Source organism: Brachycentrus maculatus, unplaced genomic scaffold, assembly GCF_059751285.1.
Source record: "Brachycentrus maculatus isolate JH-2025_06_01 unplaced genomic scaffold, ASM5975128v1 h1tg000065l, whole genome shotgun sequence".
NCBI classification, from domain to species: domain Eukaryota; kingdom Metazoa; phylum Arthropoda; class Insecta; order Trichoptera; family Brachycentridae; genus Brachycentrus; species Brachycentrus maculatus.
Genome location: NW_028280819.1, coordinates 1,773,853 through 1,791,016, shown reverse-complemented (window position 1 = coordinate 1,791,016; position 17,164 = coordinate 1,773,853). Strand labels below are relative to the sequence as shown.

Genomic DNA, 17,164 nt, shown 5'->3' with positions numbered 1-17,164 from the left:
CAGCACGCTCGGCTGCCGTTCTGGAGGTCGCGGGTTCGATTCCCAAGGGGGGTAAAATAAATATAAGTGATTTTTTCACTGTAATATTTATTCAATATTATTACCCTGGACTGGTACCTGAAGCGGAGGGCTGATCACCTTTCCTTCATGTGTAAACGATCAAGATAACACTGCGTTTATATGATGCAGCACCCTACGCACCATTGGGGTGCGGATAAAGGTTCGAATGAATACTGGCAAAAAACGTTATGGGGTGCGGATAAGGGTTTAAAAAAAAAAAAAGAGAATTGAATAGTGATAATATATTTTTTAGATAATAATAATCATTAGGAAAAGGGAGAATATTCATGGTGGTAACGGCTAGGGTACTCGGGGTTGCATACCTATACTTGTACAAGCTTGTGTAACTTATACACTACTTAAGTATATAAGTTACACAAGCTTGAGATGGGTTTTATATTATAAATAAAAATAAAATGTTAAAAAATGATATTTTTGTATTTCAATACAAATTCATTTACATATGTATAAAACATCACCTATAATAATATATATTTAATTATGTAATATAATAAATTACATGGTATATTGGAATCACTATAACGTTTTCACTCCGCCCATCAAGTTGACGACACGCTTATTATACCTCTTAGATATATCGCCTTCAATCTGAAATATAAAAGTATATATATTTATTAGCTCTTTTTATTGAGCTTGTGAGTTTGGTATCCACTTTGATCCTAGTGTAGCTCAGATCAGGTGTTCAGATCTTTTATAAGTTTCACAATATTAGAGGGCATTTGTTTTTCATTGGGAATTTTAATGACATCCTTTAATCTGACTATCAAAAGCTTTGGTAAAAATCTAGTAAATTCAGTGTGGAGGAACAAACACAGAAAATAGAAAGTAAAATGAAGATATACAAAACATGTATTCGACCAATAGCCACTTACGGAATAGAGGCAAAAGCCTTCTAGAACAAAATCTTGCAGACAAGCCTCTAATAGAGACTTTGCAGGTTATTCCTTTTAACCTCTAAGCTGCTCGATTTCGAGTGTCAAACTTTCCGTCCCGTGCTGGATTATTTTACATTACAATATTTTTGACAAAAAAAGCATATTTTTGCCTATTTTTTGTAGTGAAACTTTCGGATATCCATCATAGATGTTCACAGTACACAATTCACTTTACTTATTATGTTTTTATGGTGTATTTACACAAAAATATTAACATTTACGGACTCGCGGCCTAAAGTATGGCGGCTGTATAGAAGACGCGGCTGTCGTATCTGCGGAGCACGAGCTGACCGGAAGTATTCACGATAAAGTTGACACTAAATTAAAATAATTATGATATTTTATGACAATAAATCAAAGAGAACTAATTTATCCATGCCTCGAACCAAATTTAAGTGCAAAAAATTATCCATAGGTGTTGATATAAGTACGTAAAGTTGAAAAACGACTATGCATGCGATCCGCAGTCAACGGTACTTCTATAAAAAACGACAATAGATGCGATCCGCAGCTTACGGGTTAAAAAATGAAAATAAAGATAAATTTTTATTCGCACCTGATGCTGCAATTCTTTTGTCTTGGCAATGATGAGGTTGAGGATGGGGACTATAGATTTGGCTTGTTCATTGGCTTCCTTCTTTTTCTGTTTCACCACTTCTATTAAGGATGTCATCTTTTTACTAACTGTCAACTTCTGTTTTAACTGCGTTGCGAGCGTATCCACATATCTGAAATAAGCGAAAATAATATTAATGAGGATAATACACTACGTTGAAAACAATTAAAATTGCTTTGAAAGTACCTGTATAAAAACAAACTCTTATTAATTTATTACAAGAAACAGAGCACTGAAATACAAAATGGATGTCATAATTGTAATATAAAGGGATGAAAACTATGGGGCTTGAAGTAAAAAGGTGAATTCAATATGTTATATCTGATGAGTATAAAATATTCGTTTTGAATATTGAAAGCATTAACTTTGTGGATCATATTGACATATTATTTTGGGAAATAAAAAGACTTTGTTTTTTGATCCACTCACATTTTTGTTAACATCCAACTAGTTTCGGCAACAACCTGTAGCCCTCTTCAGGGTTTAATTTAGTCATAAATTAAACCCTGAAGAGGGCAACAGGTTGTTGCTGAAACTAGTTGGTTGTTAGTAAAAATGTGAGTGGATCAAAAAACAAAGTCTTTTTATTTCTCAAAATAATATAAAATATTCGTTTTCAAAATTGTCCGCCTCCATGGTGTAATAATCAGCACGCTAGGCTGTCGTACTGGAGGTCCTGGGTTCGATCCCAGGGGGGAGGGTCAAATAAATATAAGTGATTTTTTTCACTCTAATATTTATTCAATATTACTCTCGACTGGTACCCGAAGCAAATAAATGTAAGTGTTTTTTTCACTCTAATATTTATTTGACCCCCCCTGGACTGGTACCTGAAGCGGAGGGCTGATCACCTTTCCTTCATGCGTTAACGATCAAGATAACACTGCGTTTATATGATGCATTGCCCTATGCACCATCGGATGCGGATGGGGGTTTGAAGTGGAAGAATGAAGACAAAATATGGATGTAAACAAATTAAAATTTCAACCTTGGCGAATGTTTGATGTTGTGAAGATGATTGACTTTCTTGTCTGTCATTTCACCGATAATGATTTCGACCAATCCCAACATGCTCGCGATAGAATCTGTGGATTCTATCGGCAGGTCTTGTAGAGAACTGAATGTACTGAATTGGGTGTCCGTCGATATCTCGTAGAATCGCATTTTTAAGAATGCCTCCAGCTGCAAGAAAATGAAAAGTATTTTAACACATTAGTTACGGCAATGTTTTGATAAAACTGTATCTTGAGGCGGGCGACATTAGACAGCTGTCCGGAAATATAAAATATGTCAGTGAACTTCATATTTTGAACTTGAGGTTGAACTCGAAAACAATACAAAAACGGTTAAATGGTCTCTAACGTCTCAAAATAAAATCATGTTAGTCCACAAATCACAAAAGTAAAAAAAATTTTAAAAACACTAATAAAATATTAGAAAATAACAACACAGTTTAACAACCGCCGAAAACTCAAAATCTGCGAATAAAAAATGATTTATGGGCTTTCCCCACACGCGTTTATTGCTTTGTAAGTACCAACTGCCGACTTAAGTAAAGGACAATGATCTTTGTATTTTATTTCATTTTAGGACAAAGAAAAAAACGCACCATCTGTATCCATTGTTTAAAGTTAATTTGTAACATTTCCTTCGAAACAGATTACGACCATTAGCTATGTTTTGAACCAGTAAATATCAGTATTATTTTTTATATTACAACGACATCTATCCACTACACAACAAAAGCAAAAAGGCCAAGAGATTAGAAGTTTATGACGTGTTTTTTGTATACTAAATTGAAGGTAGCCGAAATGCACAAAAATGTGCACCCCGCCACCACACAAGGTTTCTGAAACGCACAAATATGTGCACACCGTACACAATGTGTTAATATGACAAAAGGTATGTACACAAACCAAAATATGCAAGAATCATTTCAACATATCGTAGTCATACAGGAGAAAGTGACCAAGTGCATTTTTTTACAAAAACGTGATCATTGACTATTTGATATATTACTAGCTTAATATTGCCCTGAAAAAATCCCAAAGGATTTTAAACTTGGAAGTATAATATATTGACTTGTTAAAAATGACTAACTGGATTGATGTTTATTTTTTTGCCAAGCAAAAGTGACTTAAATGGCCCTCCTGAACATTTTACATTTTGTTAGTTGGTCACTTTCTCCTGTACGACTACGATATAAGTATTTTTAATGAAATTGAATATTCAATTCAATTCAATTTATTCAATAAAAAAATAATATATACATAACAAACAATATTCAAGGCGTATATATTAAAAGTAAAAGTAAGCAAGAAGACTTAAAGGTGTAGAAGAATCCCGCTTCGGAAAACTCCTTCGGACACATGGAACAGATCAATATCCAATGTGATATTGTTCAACATAGCGGTAGCTCTTCCTACAGGCATAACCATCGGCAGGTTGGTCCTGTGTATAGGAATGTGAAACAATCTATGCCGACGCTGTCTTAGGTAACTATCGAGAACATACAGACCAATGCTCCGGATAATTTCAGGATTATCGATCATACCGCGCAACAATCGATAAAAATGCGTAATTAAATACACATTCCTTCTAGTCTCTAAACTATTGTAGCCAAGCATACCCTGGAGAAACTGGGTCGGGTAGAGCCAAGGATAATAGCCGTACTCTCTCAGATATGTAGTTATCACACCCTTACTACTGAGGCTAATTATTTATTGTTTTATTTCAACAGAAATCGTCTTCCTGCTCTTTTAGAAGCTATAATATAGAAACACAAACTACATTTATATAGTTACAGAGAAGAACGATTGCCGTGCAGTATGCATGTATGTTCATACAAGTGCATTGTCTGCATGCGACTTTGGAGCGTTTAATCGGCAAGATGAAATACGATACAATCTGTTGTGTGGCAAAGTTAGTAATGAGCCGCATAATGGACAAATAGAATGTTCGTTGTCCGCAGCGTTTATTATGCGAGGCATCACTGTACACATTTTATTTTCTAAGCATGTCGCCTGAGAGCATTGATCCCTCGTGTCTTTCGTTCCAATCCCGAGAATTCACCGACTGTACTCAGCAGAACTTTGAATGCTGAACTAACTTGAGACTTGTGATGGCCATATACTTCGACTAAGGAGTAAACTTGTCCGCCTCCGTGGTGTAATGGTCAGCATGTTTAGCTACCGTGCTGGAGGTCCCGGGTTCGATTCCCAGGGGGGGAGGTGAAAATAAATATTAGTGATTTAACACTGTAATATTTATTTAATATTACCCTGGACTGGTTCCTGAAGCGCAAGAGTGATCACCTTGCCTTCATGTAAGTAATGATCAAGATAACACTGCGTCAATTTGATGCAGTGCCCTATGCACCATTAGGTGTAGATAAGGGTTATAAATTTTTAAAAAAGGAGTAAACATAGAAAAGAAAGAAAGATATTTTTCATGCAATAGGTTACAAACCTCCATCAGTTGATCAATGAAAGCGCTTCGTGTGGAAACATTATCAAGTAATGTGAGAGCGTCTTTTCCTGTGGCCACTCCCCCCATTGTTCCTCCTCCTTCCACAACTATTCCAGACTCTTCCAGAGAAATATTCACACCCTCGTCACCAAGCGATATGTCAACCTGCAGCAAAACCACACACAACATAAAAATATGCAAAGTAAATTGCGTGCTAGCAAGTTTTGAAAATAGGTGCCTGAGGCGAATACTGGGTATAAAGTGGTATGACTTCGTCAGGAATGACGATGTGAGGAGAAGAACTCAACAGCCCCTCATACTGGAAGTCCTGAAGAGGAGAAGGTGGACATGGTTGGAACATGTCCTTAGAATGCCACCTGAGAGCATCAACCCCTCATGTCTCTTCTTCCAACCCCGAGGATCCGGCGCCCCGGAAGGCCGCTGACGACCATTCACCGACTATACTCAGCGGAACTTTGAGACGCCGGACTGACCTAGGAGGAAGCCAAGGAGGTGGCACGTGACAGAGTGACTTAGATACGTCTCATGTTGGCCATATGCTCCACCTAGGGAGCGAACATGGGAAAAGAAGAAGAAGAAATTGCATGCTTCTAAAAATTCCCAGCAGAGAATAGAACGTTACACCACTATGTCTTTACAAACATTTTTTGGCTTTTCCACATCCATGCATTTCCTCATACACACCTGCCGATTATTCCGACTCCTGACCTGACCACTTCAAGTATTTGAAATATTTAATCGTGCCAAGTTTTCTTCAGTCTTTTTCTGCTCCTATTTCCAACTACATTTAGCACATTTTTTTGACCATTCTTTCCTCACTCATGTCCAAGCCATCTTAAAACATCTTTCTTAACCTTTCCCTTCCGGTGCTAAAATAAAAACGCGTGTTCCGGTGTTGGGTAGTCACTCCACAATAAAAAATTAGCAATTTAAATCTGAAAAATATGGACATTCATAGCTAATCCTCTTAATTAATTACAAATGAAGTCAAAAATTGTAATAATTTAGATTTATTTGCTGAAAACATTAAAAAACCATCTGGCAACGCTCACGGAACAAGCATAGGTCTAGTTAAAAGCCCAAAAGCTACTGCCGCTGCCGCTAGCCGGGGGAAAAAAACACGACTGAGAATATTTAGCTTTGAGCTCCTCGCGCTTTCACAGTGCAAGTATGCAAGAGTGAGATACAGTCTGGCGCTTCCCACACACTCTATTCTATTATTTTTTTGCCTCCATAGTTCACTTCCACACATTTAGGTTAATATGTACCAGGACTTCATTATGTACTGCCAGTTTTTCCTATTAGGCTTTTATTTGTTAAAACTAAAAAAATATCAGCAATAAAAAATTACTGTAATACATATGTATACAGAAACGTAAAAAAATATTAATACATATAATAATGTAACCATTAAAAGATACGCATGAACAAATGATATATTTTTATATACTGAAAAACTGTATAAAAGAAAAACAATAAAATTTTAATACCTTGCTGTCTTCTGCAGAATCTATACCACCCCAGTCAATATCATTATCCTGAGGAACGTCTCCAAAATCAATGGCATCTTCAACACAACCAAAATCAATTTCTGCGTTCCCATCCAATGGTGATTCTCCAAAATCAATCTGGAAGCAAAAAGTGACAGTGCAATACTCTTTTTCAGTAAATTTCACAGTCAATCCGAAAAACATTTTTGTTAAAATGAAAGGAGCTTTTATTTATCCGCAGTTGATTTAATTTTTAGTGGCAGAACTATAAGGCTGTTTAATAATAATATAAAATGTAGTTCCACCAAGAAATGTCAATACAAAAGTTTAAAAATACAGTGGAACCTCTCAAACCGTGCATGATTCATTCCGGAATCTTACTCGTTAAGCAAAACACAGACAAATGCACTGGCGCGGAAGTCCCGGCTCACAAGTGAATGCTGTGAAAAGAGGACTTGCCCTTTCTTTGTAACTCATTGTGTAAAATGTGAAAAGAAAAAATTTCACTTCTTTTGCTTGTTATGCAAATTACTCGTTATAAGAGGTTCCACTGTATATATTTTAACTTGATGCAATATTTTTCCTTTAACCTTCCCCTCCCGGCGATATATATTTACTACAACTCAAATTTTTAAATGAGAATATCAATATAAAATATTATAGATACACGCTCAGAATTTTTGTATTCCTCCGTAATATAATTATATATTACATGAAAGTATTATAATATAAATTTATTTATTTGCTGCGACGGAAATAAATAATTTGTGAAAAAATCTGGAACAAATTACCAACATTTCTCATGTCATTATACGCGCATGTTGTAACGTGTTTACTGCGCCAGTAGTGCGCAGATCGTCTTACGCGGCGGTTGTGTCGCTACACTAGTTATTGCGGCTACTTGCGATGTATTTTTATTCCTATTTTCAGATAATTACCAGAGCTAACATTAAAAAATTGTCACATTTCAACTTGAACTGTGGTTAATAAAAGCAACATTTAACATCGCTCAGGAAGGCGTCCTGCCCAACACCTTGGCCATTTTCCAGCCAAGAGGAAGGCGTTTTAATTTGTCAGCTCACCTTTTCCCCATTCCAGACTCGACGGCCCGAGACCGATTGACGTTTTAATCCATTTATTTTTTGTATATCATTATCATCATCATCCTATTTTTATTATTACTATCCGTGTCATTACAAGCGCCCTTGAGGTAGTATTTTACGAAAATGGCGCTATACAAATTATCCAAATTATAATTATTATATTAGGAATACTCACATTTTTCCCGTTTTTAAACTACATTTTTATATGGTGTACAAAATACATATCACTGGTGCACGCAAAAGTTTTTAGCACCGTAAGGGAAGGGTTAATATAATCATAAATACCTCTCCATTATCATTGTTTTCATCTTCAACGTTGATATCAATCTGAATGGGATCCGGCTGTACGCTCAATGGCGCCTCCCCGTAGCTCCATTCATAGACTGTAGTGTTTCCATTCTCCACAATGTACTTGACAAGAGGAACACATATCTGGGACTGCTGTTCGCCCACAATACATTTCGTGAAAGCAGTGTACAAGTCTATGGCGGGCTTCAAAGCTGATATTTTATACCCAATCTGGAAACAAACAAACAATTGACATCTCACCATAGATGAATGATGTATGATAAGATGTTCGAATGGTGAAATAAGGAAGGAATGCAAAGTTGAGATAAGCATTATCGATAAAATTAAAAAAGGTTTGTTAAGATGGTTTGGACATGTGGAACGGATAAGTGAGGAAAGAACGGCAAAACAAATTTATGAGGCGAACGCAGTGGAAAAAGGTTCAGAGGAAGACCGAGAAAAACTTGGCATAGTCAGGTATATCAAATACTTGAAAGCGTTTGTTAAGTAGATAGTGTTTTAGTATTATTCAGTCTTGAAAATAAAGAAGTTAGCTTCGAAACAGGTAGACATTATAATTAAGTTATAATAAAATATTTATAGTGATTTTAAAACCAAGTTATATTTTAATTACAAAATGTATTTACCTTTTCGTAAATTTCAGGCAGTTCCTTCAGTTTCTGTACGAGTTCAGTTTTAAGTTTTTCTCCCGAGATGCCAATTTGTTTGCAAAAAGAATTAAATTCCGCTCGGGAGGCTGCGTCTCTTTTAGAATACTCGGCAATTTTTTTATCACATTCCTGGAATAAATATCAACGTTGTATATGAAGCATTCGTCGAATATGGTTTTCTTTTTTAATGAATGAGATTCCAATGGAAACTTCGTAAAATATAAATTAGCCTTATATGAATACCAACCATACCATGTCATGAAAGCCATGTGCTTTATGAATACAAAAAAACCTCCGTAGTGTAATAGTCAGAACGCACGGATACCGTTCTGGAGGTCTTGGGTTCGATTCCCAGGGGAGGGTCAAATAAATATAAGTGATTTTTTCACTGTAATATTTATTCAATATTACCCTGGACTGGTACCTGAAGCGGAGGGCTGATCACCTTTTCTTCATATTTTAACGATCAAGATAATACAGATTTTGTGAACAAGTATTTGGACACACTCAAAATGTTGTAAATAAATTATCTGGTCAAATTATAAGCTTAATAATAAAAATGAAAATGGTATTTTCTGGCGTTTCTCATGTGTGTGATTATAATCCATCATTCGGATCTCACATACTAATATAAGAGTTTCTGCTTAATAAAAAGCTTCTTTACATCTCACCAATAGATGTCTCTAGTGAAGTTCTAGTGATTCATGAACAAGGTTTCTAAATTGGTTCATATATATAGAACTTCCAAGAATTTGAGTAGTGTGATTGTCAATAATGGGTAGAATTGGTGAATGTTACACGTGTGTAAAGTGATCACTTAAACCAGCCTATGACGGTCGTAAGCCCCGTAAATGCCCAGACTTCCATATTCTTCTTCATCTTTGATGAGATGTCAAAAAATAAGATAATACTGCGTTTATATGTTTATATGATACACACCATTGGGGTACGGATAATGGTTTGAAGAAGTTTAACTGATAATTTTTAAGAATACTCACAGATTGCAGCTGCTCAAATTTGACAATTTGCTTTTTCAAACTGGGTACTTCATAATTCACGTTTCGGACTAATATTTGAGCTGCTTCAGCCAAGTAGACATTATCTTTCTCATAGAGGTACGATATCTCTTGCCAGTCCTTCATCCGCTGAGAACCATACCGACCAAAAAGGTTCTTGGAATCGGCTTCAGTTTCCTTCAAGATTTCGATTATCTTCAAACAGTGGAAGTAGTTTATATGGCTGCCTGTCAAGAGTTTTGTAATTCCAACGTGTATCGGCATATCTTGTATGGCATTATTAATCTTTTCTCTGATGGTGAGAATATTTTTCTGCCAATCTTTTTTGACATGACGTCTACTGACGAGCCAGTCTAGCAATTTCCCGGTATGTATGTCGATAGGAATATCGGCCTCCTGCAATATAACAACATTTGAACATATTACTTTGTCAAACAATTTTTTTTAAGTTAAAATTGTAAAACTATTCGAATGTGATAAGACCGCTGATAATGTTGGACAAACTATTCGTATTTGCCATAACAAAATAATACATAGACTTACATTCATTTTCGTATACTTTATTTATACGATTACATATATATATATAACTATGGCGTTGAATTAAACAAGATAGTTTTGCTTATAACGTGGCAAATGGACCAGACAATTTCTGGCAGTAGCTGTCAAAAAGTTAAAATGTCAACATATGTTGGGTGTTCGTAAATGTAACGATGTATTTTTTTTCACGTACCCGTGTTTGAAGATGATATGTATAAATTATATACAAAAATGGCACATCTAGGTACCTACCTATCGAACCTTACAAAAAAAACGGTAGATGTACCAGAATCTACAAATCTTCGGAAATCTGGTCGAAGTACGAAAAACGAACAGAATCTACCGAAATCGATATTTGCCTACTACCTGAATAAGCAATAAGAAAATGTATAAACTAAGATTTCATTAAAATTGTAATACTTTATATATGTATATTAAACCATGTCCGCTCCCTAGATGGAGCATATGGAGTTCACAAACTGTCTCCAGGCTTTTCTGTTGGCTGCCAGCTCCTTTGCATCCTTCCAAGTCAGATCCGCGTCCCGAAGTTCTGACGAGAACTTTCGACGAATTGTCAGCAGCGGTCCAAAATTGTGTTGTGACCAAAATTTGCCATATCATATGCCTTATCTCTTCATTCCTCACAATGTCATACCACCGCTGGCCTAAAATTCTCTGCAGACACCTATTCTCAAAGTACACGGCTGCTCTGGGCCCTTGTAAGGTGCCATGTTTCACAGCCGTATAAGATTGAAATCCATTATAAATTTAAAATAGTGTTATTCAAAACCTCGAATCCAAAAATGTTGAGATCACCGACTCCCACGTTTCGGTTTTATCAAATAAAACACTATATAGTCAACCAAAATTAGTTAGAAACCGACCAAGTTTTTGAATATTCGATAGTGAAACTGTCCTGAAAAACAGGTTTTCGTTAGTTAATAAATAGGGAGACAAAGAAAATCTATAATAAAAAGTGTGAAAACAAAAGAAATGTGAGAAAACCACAGACATGCTGGAAATTATGCATTCATTTTCATCTCCAGTACAACATTTCATTTCTTACAAAAGTAGGATCAAAATTCTACTAGATCTTTATAAAGAAAAAAAGTACTTCAAATGAAAAAATATATAGTTATTTTCAAAAATATACATATTACAATAATGTCAAATTCACAACACCATTTTACTTAGTATAATGTTAGTATTATCTACATAAATATAACACAATGTATTTACAGGAGTGATCAAATGCTTTCAACAGAGATATGTAACAAAATTTTCCTTCAAGTTATGAGATTGTTTACTCCAGAATTATAATTATAATTATTATTTTAATTTATTAGATTTTTTTTTAATCATTGAAAACCCCTGGTATACAATTGCTATTTTATCACAAGGCATGAAAATATTATCACAAGTTACTACATTGATCACATTAGTTAGTGCTATACATTTTTTTATTTATTTTATACACAGTTATACATATATGTTGGTACTTATGCGATAATTATTTATTAAGTTATTTTGCATTTAAAAAATGTACAATAAAAATAATAAAATACATATTTCAGAAACATACACAGGCGGTCTTCAGTATGCATTTCACTCAATTATATTGTAAAAGTTCCAAGCATTTTTTTGGGTTAATATACCATGTACACATAAAAAAGGCACTGATGTACACATAAAAAATCTAAATATTACAATACCCTCGGTTCTGTTAATAAGGTTCAATAAACAGAGATTGTGAATCAACTACACAGTTAACCAAAATTAATATTTTTTATAAAAATAAATAATTTTATATTACCAGTGCAGCAACTGATTTCTCAATATTAACTGCCATTTTTAACCGAGATTAAGCTATATAAAAAAATAAATAAACAGTGACCTTAAAAATGTTTCAATAAATAAATGTATTGTTAAACTTCTCAGAATGACGATATTCCTTCTATTTAAGCGCATAATATAATGTTCCAATAATAAAAACGGCAAACACTATGACACCCTTTCTTAGTCCATAATATAAAATGGTAAATATATTTTTTTTCTGTATATATCAGGCACAATTACTTTTCCTGCTGTGCATTATGGCCAGAGAGAGTTCGTCAGTGTTTTTTGGTTAGTAACTTTCAAACAGCAGACACATGGTAAATCAAGACATCAATGTACAAATAATTGTACATTTATACCTAGAACTAATCTACACTATGCTTAAAATATATATAAAACGAAACATAAGCATTTTATATCTGATCGTAGTATAAACCATTTTAAACTTTAAGAACGCTGAAGTCATTATCTATGTCATTAGTTTCCATCGGGGTGATGTGCTTCAAATTTTTTTCAGGTTTAAAAGCCAAGTATTCCCGTACTCCAATAAACTTGGGTCCACCGTACCAATCAAGCATGGCGATATTGCTTATCTTCAATTTGGCAACATAGAAATGATGATCTAAAACAACAAAAAAACATATCAAGACTGCAATCCCAGATATACAATAAACACACATGGTTGAATAGTAAGTAAGCGCGCTTGTTAACCGGATCCATGCAGCTCGCATAACCGTATGTGTTTTAACAAATACGCGGCTGACATAAGCGTATGTGTTTTTACATTGCTCCAAGTTTCGAACCTCAGTTCAACTTAGAGGGATTTTTTCATAGTGTGGAACTTTGGATAAAATAATACGTCAATCTTTGGCCTTATGACATCTGTTGAAATATCTGACTAATAATTTGTAACATCACAAGGATAAATAAAACAACAGATCCCTGATTTTTCTTGCGGTCGGTAATTAGTCCGCGCCATAATCATGCCCTATATCTGTCTCACTCTCGACGCTACGCATCGCCAATGGGTAAGAGTGACGCGTGAAGAGTGAAGAGTGATGCGTTCTTTGATTTATTTATGTTACAATCTTATTTGTTTATATTACGATATATTTGAAGAATAATGAGACACAAGTGTATTATAGAGTACCAAAAAGGCACAATGAATCCCATTGAATGCTTTTGTTTAGGAAAATAAATCGTTTCTTAACTAAATACATGATAAAAGTAATCATTTAAAAAACGGCAAAATACCGCTGCGCACGGGCGTCTCTTAGGAACAAAGTTAACGCCGTTAAAAGGTTAACCCATCCGCATTTCAGTTTTTTTTCAAAACATGTATACAAAGACCCTTATTGAATATATCCCTACAAGTAAAAAAGTTGCCCCGCCCAGAGGGGAGGTGATATGGTTTGTCAAACAATGAAGCGCTAATATTTTGCACCTGATAAAATGAAAACAAACATAGAAATAATCTTTAAATACAGAAAAAGGTACCACGCACTAAACAGATTGATTTTTGTTGTATAAATCAGTCGGACCAATAACAACGTTCGCGTGTTTGAGGCGTCAACGGCGTTCAAATTCAACCGGTTAATCACGTCAGTATGACCGTCGAAATTATATTACGATATGGATAATGTTGCAAAAGCTTGTCGTCCTCTGAATGCAGAATTATAGTTGCATACATACTGACGTGTCAATAGGTAGGTCAAAATAATAATTTACCATATGTAGTGGTGGTTTTGCAAAATAAGGTACATTGTATACCGCACCCTATAGCCACCCCATCTCGAACCAGGTTTATCCAATCTCCATCACTCGCGATCAAGAAGTTTAGTTTAATCTAAAGTTCTAAAAAGGGAAATTTATTACCTGCTGGGAGAGTGGACATGGAGGGATGTCTTGCAAAGAGAGCACTTTGGGCAAAATTATGCTCCTGAGTATTGTTTTGTACCTGTAAAATAAGATTAATAAATAAATGTATTAATAATTTTAGTTTTTTAATAACAATGAACAATATCCACATTGATGGAGCAGTGCTTTCCAAACATTTTTTCTCGTGAAATGGTAATTTTATAATTTTGAGACTTAAAAAAAGTATGTATCTTGTATTTACATTGATTTGAGAAACATTACAATGTCCAGGAAAAAGAGTTTTTCTTTACATGCCAAGTTTTAAATTTAAAACACAAAAAAATGGTGAACAGTGAAAAAGAAGAACAAATGAATTACTAATCAAACACGTGTCTAACCTTTTTCATTTTTCCAGACAGCATAACACGAGCGCATCTCGGGTCTTCTGGATCTATATTTTGAACACGGCAATAATCGGTTTCCTCCAGAGTAATGGAAATAGTGCAACGACTATCTCTCTAAAATACAAAAAATATATATATATATATTTTTATATAATTATGATAAAAAATGTGAAAAGTAGGAAATAAGGAAGAGTGTAAGGAGTAGAATATCTTTTTAGAAACATATTTACACATCTTCCATTATTTTAGCTATAATAATGAGATTTCTATATTTCATATTAGCACCCAACGGTGCACAAAAGACTGCATGTAGTGATATATTTTTATTATTACAAAATAAATTCATGGAAAAAAATCAAGACAATAGGTATCAAACTGACATTTCTCCTGACGTATAATACCCTATAATATAAAGGGCAAAGTCTTGGTTTTATGTATTATGTCTAATATTATTAAGTGATACATATTATAATAATAAGCTTCTATTACCTCGAGGTCTTTAGAAGTGAAATCTAACGGAGTCAGGTAAAAGTACGGGATTCCTGTAGAGTTATCCACTGGACCGTCCACCATGGAAACCACATTTGTGAATGGGAATCCTCTAAGGGCCGATATGGTAGACAATGTTGCAACCGATGTCCAATCTGTAATATTACATTTAAAAAATAAATGAAAGATTTTAGGATTATGTAAAAAAATTGTGACTTATTAACAATCTAACATTGTAATTTATTGTTTAATTTTATTTTAATAGTTGGTGTATTAAAATAACTTGCTGTACATTAATAGATTTCTGACAAAATCACATTCAAGTAAGACATTTTATGTAGATGTAATTCTCAAATGTCCTTTTGAATTGCATGCCTTATTGGGTACTTTGATGATTAATTTTTTTTTTTTAAGTTTTTCTATCAAAAATCAGTAAAAAACTGCCCATCACTATTTTAAATAGTAAAATTGCTGTCCCTATGATATGGCAAATATACAGTGAAACATGTTAATGTCTTTCCATTTTTAATTTTAGTTTTACTTAGTAAATACTATTTCTTAAAATCCATTGTGACATGTGTTTAGATGCATTCCGCATCATTTTAAATACTGTATGTGTTTACCATACACCGTACACACATACGGTGTTTGAAAATAATGCGGAATGCAACGAAGCATGTGCCACAATAGATTTTAAGAAATAGTGGTATTTACCAAGTAAAACTTAAATAAAAAATGGATAGATTTTACCACTAAGTGACTACCGAATCAATTAATGAAATTAATATCTTTTACCTGCTTGATGGACAACAAATCTTGCCATAGCAATAATTTTGGTGTGGTCCGGCGGATTCACTTTGGATACTCTATGATTTGTTTTCTCAGCGTGATCCCTGTATTTTCCATGAGGTCTGTGATGATTGCCATTGTAATTGTGCATTCTGTCATACTTCTCTAAATACTCATCAGAAAGTTCAGACTTCTTGTGTTTTCTTGCATCGATGAGACATAAAGAGATGATTGTCACCAACAAGATCATAAATGTCTTTGAAAACATGTTAGTGAAGTAAATATTTCTGTAAAAAGGTATTTTAGCTATTTTAGACATCATTTAGTTACAGGATTAAATAATATAACTAACCAATGATTTTTTTTTAGTTAACTATACAAGCGGTTTTCCAATGGTATACATTTTTAAAAAGTTAATATGGGCGTCACATTGTGAAATGTTATGGCTAATTAAATAAAAAAACTTGAGCGCTAGACATACATGTAAACAGTGCTTATTTATACAATATATATTAATATATCAAAAGTAATTATCAATTTCAATACATCCAGAAAGAATAAAGCTATTGTAACTTTTTTGGTTACCACGAATCAATGAAATCAACCTGATTTATATTTAAAATTGATTTAAAATACACTTCGAGGGTGAATAAATCATGGTTATGAGTCGAGAATAAATAATGAAATAACAATAAACTTAATAAGTACGTACTTTGAATCAATAAATTTATTAACAGTTTCAATATTTATTTACTTTAATTAGGGATATGCTTATTAATCTTATTCGTTTTGGATAATAATAAAAAATAAACATATAAAAAGACGTAACTGAATGACAGCGCAAAAATAAAACAAACGTCAAAACAAAAAACGTACAAACTTAGATAAAACCATAGAAAAATTATTTTAGTCTACACTATGACGTGCTTATTTGTAGAACGATTTTCGTTAAAACTAAAAGAATATCATTAAATTTTGTTGATTTTAGATGGTTAATTTTTTTTAATGCTACTAGAATTCTCGAAATATTACGTATATAGTTAGTCGTAGTGTATCGCACATGAATTTTCTTGTTTTCTTTTATGACTTACTAGAAGTTCTTATTTTGAAAATTATTATGGGGCATATTGTATGCAATTTTCCTATTTATTACAAGAATTTTATAAAAGGGTGAGATAAGTAACCATATGGATATCCATTAGAAAACACTTTTCAAAAAAATAAACCCTCTTATGAATAATCAACTTTATTATTAACTTCCCTTTCTTTTATTTTGTTTTCATGATAATTCGTTTTTCAATGATAATTTTTCGTAAAAAACTAATTATGATCAAGTTGAAAGATGTCTCGAGTAAATTTTATAATATTTACAAAAAAAGGAGTATTGTCTTTTAAATATTTGATAGTAAACAATATATTTAATAAATAAATAAAACCTTTTTTTTAATTTTCAATATAATTCAATTTAAGATTAAATTAACTGAAGAAATATTATTTTAAAACTTCATATAAACATAAAAAATAATTTCATCAATTAATTTATACATTACACTTATCAAA

The 17,164-nt window shown here is 33.5% G+C and overlaps 2 protein-coding genes across 2 annotated transcripts; both read right to left on the bottom strand.

The window, feature by feature from the left end:
• Window positions 1-479: 479 nt before the first annotated feature.
• Window positions 480-10,398, bottom strand: LOC148311426 (CDK5RAP3 protein homolog). The gene is made up of 9 exons (XM_088256684.1): window positions 10,233-10,398; window positions 9,672-10,085; window positions 8,650-8,802; window positions 8,000-8,233; window positions 6,612-6,749; window positions 5,101-5,265; window positions 2,621-2,814; window positions 1,573-1,744; window positions 480-669 (listed from the first exon to the last, which is right to left on the bottom strand). Exons 1-9 carry the CDS (start codon window positions 10,236-10,238, stop codon window positions 598-600), a joined length of 1,548 nt encoding a protein of 515 aa, XP_088112810.1. The 5' UTR covers window positions 10,239-10,398; the 3' UTR covers window positions 480-597.
• Window positions 10,399-11,343: 945 nt separating this feature from the next.
• On the bottom strand, window positions 11,344-16,457 carry LOC148311425 (protein CREG1-like). The gene is made up of 6 exons (XM_088256687.1): window positions 16,317-16,457; window positions 15,611-15,891; window positions 14,816-14,970; window positions 14,321-14,440; window positions 13,941-14,022; window positions 11,344-12,687 (listed from the first exon to the last, which is right to left on the bottom strand). Exons 2-6 carry the CDS (start codon window positions 15,870-15,872, stop codon window positions 12,506-12,508), a joined length of 801 nt encoding a protein of 266 aa, XP_088112813.1. The 5' UTR covers window positions 15,873-15,891; window positions 16,317-16,457; the 3' UTR covers window positions 11,344-12,505.
• Between the last annotated feature and the right edge of the window lie 707 nt (window positions 16,458-17,164).